Source organism: Microchirus variegatus, assembly GCF_963457635.1.
Source record: "Microchirus variegatus genome assembly, chromosome: 8".
In the NCBI taxonomy this organism is placed as follows: Eukaryota; Metazoa; Chordata; class Actinopteri; order Pleuronectiformes; family Soleidae; genus Microchirus; species Microchirus variegatus.
In genome coordinates, this window is record NC_139809.1 from 17,968,652 (window position 1) to 17,977,103 (window position 8,452).

Sequence of the window (8,452 nt, forward strand, 5' to 3'; positions counted from 1 at the left end):
TGAATACCAACGAGATTTCTTCAACTACAAGAGTGGCTCTACCTTTGTGACATATTTGATGACCAGTATGGCTACATCCACACTGTTTTAAAACATGTCTCATCTGTGCTGTGGATACGCCTGCTGCCATCCACACTGACCGGGGGTTCGAACCCCTGTACCAGACATGTACAGGGGTGATTGTACAGACGTTGACTGTTGAAGACAGAAGCTTCCTGTTTGGTTTATGTGGATTGGATTCTAATCTGTGAATTAAAATCATAGTTTAGACTTTTTATGTTGTCAGAGTCGGGGCCCTGATTTTACACTGTAGTTGCATCTCATTAGCTGTATTTTCAACAACAGAGCAGAAAATCAGCTTTCTCTTTACACTGGAGTTTCTGAACGGTCACGTAATAGTACGTGGTCAGGTTTTCTTTGAATGAACACAGATTGTTTTCAGATGAGTATGATGTACTCATCTCCAATCTCATAGCTGAAACGTGACACACAGTGTTCAGGGTTTGTGTCGTGCTGCTGTTCACTGCTCCTGCTCACACTGCCATTTCATTCTCTTGTTTTACAAACTTTATCAATGTGATTTTTTTTTTTTCAAATGAGCCAGCAGAGCTGACCAAAAGTGCTTTTTTTTTTAGAAAAACAAAAATAAAGGTGGAATGGTATAAGAAAAATACACATGAAATGTAAATTGCTTCGTTTGTGTCTGTGATCTGGTCAAATTGCAGCACGGTGAACATCGTCGCCAATAAATGTGCATCATTTGCCCAAAACTCAAAACCAGCAGCCACAGTCAGAGCATCTCGTACATGCTCTGAAAAACAAATGGTTTGGGGGGGAATAGGTATAAGACTCATTGACCGGAAAGTCTGAAATAACATATAATAAAGTGACTAAACATAAGCAATCAGGGATATATGAATGTCTGCACTGTAACAAGACAAACAAGAGAGAGTTTGAACAGAAAGACTAAAACAATCTAGGTAAAATGAGAGAGACTTTTCTCTTTCAGACTATGAACACCTACTGTCAAAATATGTTTGGATTTTAGTAGGCAAGTTCAGTCTGTGGTAATTAAAATATTCCTAGTTAATATTTGAGGGTAAAAGAAAACATATCTCCAGCCCACGTTCCCTCTCTTCTCTGTGATACCATGACTGCAGTTCATTTCATTTCCCAGGATGGGAGGGGACAATGGCATAAAATGGAATTTAGGATTATAGTTGCGGGCCAGCAGGGGGCACTCTGTCCCTTCAAAGCATGTGTGTGACATGTTGGTCAGGCTAGTGGCCCGAGCAGAAGGGAGGAGGAGGAGGTGAGGGAGCCTCCCATCACCAACCTCTATCCACAACTTTCTCTCATCAGGTCGTAACGCCCTGCAGCGGACTCGTCACTTCAGATGTTGATGTCTCTGACATCTGTTGGGGTGCAAGACAGGTCAACGTCTTCATCCACGCGTTTGGTTTCTGTCATTCCACTGTGTTGCTGCGCCTGTCGGAGGCTGGACTCCAGCAGAGACTCAATCTGCTCCTGACATGACCGCAGGCAGTCCTGCAGGCAACACAATCAACAGTGAGTCAGCCAACATCCACACAACCAATGCTGGGTGGCTTTTTTTTTCTCTGCCCTTTACGTACCGGATCACTGCGGATGACCTGTGACAGGAAGTTGGTGAGGTTCTGCGAGGACAAGGAGGCGTCTTGGCTCTTCAGGTAGAGTCCTTGAACAGCTGCCACCACACTGCCTGCTGCGACCATGGATGGAGGACTGGCGATGAAGTTAACATCTGTGGAGTCATCACAAATGAAGAACAAGGCTTAGTTAGAACAGGATTCTACAAAACCACTTCAGTGGGTAGCCACGGCTCATCATTGCTTATGACATCAATTCTAAATGATTGGGTTTTTTTAAGTGTGGATATATGAGGTATTAACACACAGCCAGCAATGCAGAAACTCACTGTCAGTAAGTGGGGCACAACGAAATACGGATATGAACGGCTTCACCTAATTAAACCTGGCATGGTTTGATCTACAATATCTTAAGAATACGTTAGCTACTTTATCTCAGTCGTAAACAGCCTTTTCTAACTGGAAACTTAGGTTTGTGTCACTTTCTAAAGCAAGCATTTTCCAGCACCTCAGTATTTTTAGCTCAAACAGACATGAAGGTATGTGGTCTGCTGCTGCTGCTGCTGCCTTGTGTGGAAAGTTATGGAGGCAGGATTCTGTGTCTTACATCCAACAAAGGATTTCAAACAGTGGAGTCACAAAATAGTGCATGAACTTCACATATGAACTTCGCAATGAAGGCAGCGGGGGAGCAATAACTCCTGTGTGCTGCTTCCCAGTGCAGTATTGTCAGCTCATACAACAACACTTGTCCTACTGCTCTGAGTCTTCAGTCTTCCTAAGTTCTACCATTAAGTAAATAAGTAACTGAGATCGAGAACGTGAGTAAAAGATCTGGACTTTTAATTAAATGGTGTCAGTGTGTACTGCACACAAATTAGTCAACATAAGGAGTCAAGTACCAGCACAGGTGAGGTGTATTACCTGTAGCACAGAGCGCCACAAAGGTCTGGGCATGCTTCCTCAGGATCTGCTTGGTGGACATGTGAATCTTCAGCTTGGACAGGAAGTGTTCGATGAAGTCATGAGGCGTGACTGAAGCCAGGTCCCACTTCAGCTTGTTGAGAACCAGCAACTCCATTTGCTGTGGACAAACCAGAGCAGAGGAATATTCATCAGTTCCCCTGCTTTTGCCTTTTCTTTGCCGTCATACTCACTTTGCATGCCGTCACCTATTAATGTCTGTTTCGCTTTTATGGATATGGACAATGTACATATGTACATCTAAAAACGAATTAACATTTACATCCCTATGCAGTTGGCATCATTAACGGATAGTTCAGATTTGTAATTATTGCTTTTATTTATTTGTGTAGCTCTAAATACTTTATGCTCACAGGAATTCAGACAATCTGAGTTAGTTCATGCGTATGAATGACTTGCTTATAGTTGCAATGTTTCAGATTAGACTGCAACTGGTTTATCTGTACTCGCTGTACCTCTATCTTACATCCACTAGGTGTCACTGCGAGACAGGCTTTTCTAGGCAATCACGGAGACCATTCATGAAAACAGAGAGGCCTTCCAGTCACCATGGGAAAGTCACAGGCAGCCATTCAGCAAATGCTGCACCAATGCTACGCTCCTATGATCAATTCATCATAGCATCGATCGGTGTCACTTCAGCATAATCAATAATTAACAACCACGGTGGCTCTGAAAAATCCAGAACAACTGGAACACTGTGTATTCTGGTCATGTGCTCTCTCTCCAGTGTCTGCCCACTCATGAAGCTACCATGTGGGTTACACAACATCCAAGTCTGCAGAAAGGCAATTACCAGGAGTTCTCCAGGCTGGACTGAGTGGTCTGTGTAGATACAGAGTTTCTCTGCCGTTAAAGGAACGGTCTCCTTCATCTTGGATGCTAGAAACATGCATGTGGCTCCCAGCAGCTGCAGTCTTGTTTTCCTGGTGGCCTCCACTGATAAAAATCTGTCCAAATAGTTCATAGCCAGAGGAAAAACCTCCTCCTCACATTTCTGTTCCTCGCAGACCTGAGAGGTGAGAAAAAGGCACTTTAGAAGCTGCTGGTGGTTTGGTAAAAGCAAATTCCACGTGTACATGCATTATTAAGCCTTTGCCCTCACTGGTTCACATTTATTACATTCACAGCTGTCTGCATTCAATAGCAGCTCACAATCATCTCCAACGAATTTCACAGAAATGTAGCATTTTGTGCGTTTAAATTAATTTAAACTCACGTATCATGATGTATGGGACCATATTGAATGCAAACTCGACTGTAAACATCATCGAGTCTCGTGTGATGCATTTATAGGCTGAGAACGCAGCCGGGAATTAGTTTGCAGTCAGTTCTGTCTGAGACACAAAGGTGGCGTCGATGCAAGTTTCACTCTCTAATTTCAACTTCGTCATCTTTTCAAAAAATATTTAGAAATATTTAAAAATTAGCAGGACGCGCGTGGTTAACATGTAAATGATCCTCATCGAATGCCTTATCGCTTACGAAGTAAATCAGTCGCGTTGTACGCGCTTTGGATTTTATATGGATTTATTTCGAACACTGGTCTGTGTTCACGTGCTGCGCGGCCGTGTGCCGCTTCAGAAATTAATTAAAAATAGAAACACAAGCGCAATTCAACCCAAAACTACATGTAAATATCGAAAACCATCCCATCTATCAAAGCCGACGGTTGAAATGTGTGATTGTGTTTATTTTTGTATTTAATTTTTTTTTTCCCTGTAATGTTCACGGACACAGAAACGGAGGCGAAACAAAGTTGACCTGTTGATTCCAGTCATACGAGCTGGAACAGAAAATGTGGAAGCGACTTAAAACAGAGACACGTTTTAGCTCAGTGTCACTGCTGCTCACGCCACTATTTACTTTTAATCACATTAAAATCATTCTCATATACAACAACAAAGATGGCGCAGTATACTGGCACGGGCCAGACTGCATACGTGTACATTACAGTTATTTTGAGGAAATAAATTCCACTTGTTATTATTTAGCTTACATTTCCGAAGCTTTACGAAAGTGCGGTGAACCACATTAGCAATAAGTGAAGAGCTAAATTGTTAAAGCAAACGCAGCGTCCTCTCCTGCGTGGTCGACGGACCACGCAGACAGACCGCTGCCACTTTTCAGAGCTTTATGTAACACGAACAGTGACAAAAGTCATCAAAACAACTCGTTTATCACAGCTTTTACGCTTTTCCTTAGAAGCGCAGCACACAAAGAAGCAGCAAAAAGTCCGGCGCAGTGAAGTCAAGGGGGGGGGGGGGGGGGGAAAGACCAACCTCTAACATCCAGGTAGACACTATTTTCCTCATTTTGGGGACTATTTCTTTCTGGACACACTTGAAGTAGTTCGGGGACGGCAGGTAGTTCTCCTCTGCCTTCAGCATGGTGTGCAGAACCCTGTCGTTGAGCAGGTTCACGTCCTGGTAAGCTCTCCTGATGGAGTCCACCTCGCAGCAGAGCAGCTGCTCCTCCATGGTGCTAGCTTACTTCTCCGGGGGGAATAACAGCACTTTTTTACCACCACAGCCGCCGCTCCGGGGCTTCAGCAGCGAACAATGCGTCCAAGTAGAGCCACTGTGATACCGAGGTAGACGAGGCGAAAGCAGGCCAAAGGTGAACTCTGTGTTAAACCACTTTGTTGTCGATGTCTCTTCTGCTGCTGCTGCTGCTCCAGTTTGTGTGAGCTCTCTGAAGAACAGAACTCTTCCCCCCGCGAGACAAAAAAAAAAAAACCCTGCCTCGCGCTCACCAGACACGCACGCACACAAACACAGAAGAGTCTGCCGGCTGGCGCGCGCTCAAGCAGGCGGAGGTGGTGGGGTAGGCTTGGTTCGCGCGGTGACGTCAGCCGTTTTTGAAGGGGGGAGCGGGCGGGCGGGGGACCAAAGAGACATGTAGTCTGTGAGGGCACGCTCGAGGAAGGGATACGATTATATACATATATTAGGAAAAGAGGGAGTGTGGGCGGGGCTTGGCGGTGGTGGGCGTCGGTAGGGGGCGACAGGGGCTCGCAACTCCCTCTCTGTGGAGCTGAATTAAAGAGAAGCATCTCTCTCTCTCACACACACACACAAACACACACACACACCAAACATGAGGTGAACACATGGGACAGTTATTTAATGTCCTGCTCTTATTTACACATTTCACTCCTGCTCCAAAACAGCTTCATGTCAGCTGTAAACATGCCAATGATGCTAATGATGCTAAAGATGCTACTTGTATTATACCTATTAGAATAGTGCAGAAGCCAAGGCAGTGTCATCATCAGTGTTATATCAATGACCCGAGAACAGCAGTGTGTGTCGGTGTGAGTATTAGCACATTAGCTTCATTCTCACAAAAACACACTAAAATCCATTCATGGATAAAGTTCTACCACAGAGCAAATAGTAGTTTAACACTAACATGTGCACACACACACACACACACACAAACGGGAGGAGACTTGAGTTGCACCAATGGGAGGAATTGCTGTTACTAGGCAGATGTCAGTGTAACTTTTCATGTGGGGAAAAGTTCAGTTCACTGGAAAAGTTGACCTTGTCATCGATAACCTCGTCGCACGTCCTTTGACGCGTTTAAAACAATGGAGAGACACAGATTTTTTAACGCTCAGCCTCACACCCAACCTGAAAACCACTCAGAGAACACAAATCAATGCAGAACGCCTCAGGAATCACAGATTTTTACAACCCGACACACAGTAGATCAGTACGACTCTGTTATTTGAGTTAAAAAACAGCATTAGCGCATTTTGATCTCGTTTCAATATGAATTGGAGGTTTTCACATTCCTGGAATTCCTCTCTAGGCTATTGGCTGGACTACCGTAATGACTGCAGAGGGTTCCACTGGTGCAGGAGGAGCACCATCACACACTGTCAGCACTCAAAAACTCTTTTCAGGATTCTTCCATGGAACTTTATATTCAGTATATACGGCTACAACATGTTAGCAGTTTTACTCCACTTTGATTGAATGTTTGTGATTTTATTTTCCATGCATTGAAGTGTTTTTTATTTATTTTGATGTCCCCTTTACCAATGAACCCATTATTTATTATGTGTGTGTATGTATGGGTGTATGTACATGTGTGTATAATATATGTATACATTTGTCTAAATACCTGAAGCATACACTTTGACAGTATTTAACAAAGCCTACTTTCTTATTTGCTTCACAGAGCAATGTAAATATGTAAATGTGTGTGTGTTTGTGGTAAAGCAGAATAACTTTTTAAAAAACTTTTTTCAAGTGATATGTTGAAAAACAACAACTCTAATTTTAACTCTAAGTCGTTGTTCTCATCCTCTCCATCTCCTGCAAATGTAACTTCTCTCAGTCTGCCCAGTGTCACTCATTCACACACACGGGATTTATGTGTCAAACAAAGGGAGTTAGAGCATGTGACTTTTGCAGTGAGGCTCTTCTAGCAGTTTTATGGTAACAGGGGAAGGGAATGTTTAAAGGAATAGGGACAGCAGAGTTGAAGTGAAAGCAGGCAGGGCACAAACTGAGACTGCTGATCACACCAGCACAGTGAAAAGAAGAAGTGATATTAAGTCAATGCTGCCACCGTCTTTCACTGCCAGCTCCATGTGACGCTTTCTACTTCTGTCTCCTGTTTACTTCCTCAAAACTGCTTTCAGCCCTTTGTTGAAATTGACTACAGTGTTTAATGCAGACACTCCATTATAATTCAGGCGTTGGTGTCTTTGTCTTGTTCATTAGAAGATAAGAAAACAAACAAGAGTAAAAAAATGCCACGTGTTTACTTTTCCAGTGAAACAAAGCTTCTCAGGTTCCAGCTGGATGTTAATTCTGGAGAAAAGGCTAAAGCGTTAGTTTTACTAACGTCATTTTACCACAGGACATCTGTAATATTAATGGCCAAATCGCACTGGATAAGAAGTCTCAGTAAAACGACTACAGTGTGAAGGTGAAAGTAATGGAGCCACCGCTCCAAACAGCTGTGTAAATCTGTGATTTTAGCTTCTCAGGACCCAGGAGCTGCTGCTTCATTTGGTCCCTGAAGTAAACACAAATAAAGCATTTCAACAACTGCAGTCACAAAATAGCACATTTGAAGTGATTTTAGTGATGGAGGCAACAACTCCTGTGTGCTGTGATGTAAAATCACAGATTTTCTTCTATAGATTTAAAACTTTTTTTTTATGTCTATTTTCTACCTTGTTGTGATCTTTGGCTGCTGTAACACTGCACATTTTCCATAAAAACACTTCAGTTTCCTGCTGCATTTGCCTGACAGCAAACACAATGTTAAGATTTCATAGACTTAAACTGGCATATATTTGATTTGATGACTCTTTTGTGAGGGGCCCACAGTTGGTGTAGTGGTTAGCGCTCTCGCCTCTGCAGCAAGAAGACCCGGGTTCCTGGGTTTGAGCCCTGGTTGGAACAGTCCAAAAACATAGGTGAATTGACCGTAGGTGTGAGGGTGTGAGTGAATGGTTGTTTGACTCTATATGTGGCTCCCTGTGATGGACTGGCAAACTGTCCAGGGCGTACCCCGTCTGTCGCCCTATGTCAGCTGAGATAGGCACAGCACACCCCGCGACCCCCGGAGGATAAAGCTGTAGATAATGGATGGATAGGGACGTCTGACACATGAATCAAACTGAACAGTGCAGACCTGTAGATCAGTTAGAAAAACTTCTGAACTTCCTGAAAACATTGACGACGAATATTTAGCTTTACTACCATTAAAAAGTTGTTTTGAACATTTAAAAGTCTCTGAAGCACTAAAGGATTTGTAATAGTTATTTGTCTCACGAGGAAAGAAAGTGAATGTGAAGTCTCATAATGCGTTCA

At 43.3% G+C, this 8,452-nt stretch overlaps 1 protein-coding gene across 1 annotated transcript; it reads right to left on the minus strand.

Annotated features, from left to right (window-relative positions):
* Nucleotides 1–1,392: 1,392 nt before the first annotated feature.
* On the minus strand, nt 1,393–5,092 carry ccnd1 (cyclin D1; the record flags this gene model as incomplete). The annotated part of the gene is made up of 5 exons (XM_083893621.1): nt 1,393–1,548; nt 1,635–1,783; nt 2,553–2,712; nt 3,409–3,624; nt 4,895–5,092. 5 exons carry the CDS (start codon nt 5,090–5,092, stop codon nt 1,393–1,395), a joined length of 879 nt encoding a protein of 292 aa, XP_083749747.1.
* Nucleotides 5,093–8,452: the final 3,360 nt, after the last annotated feature.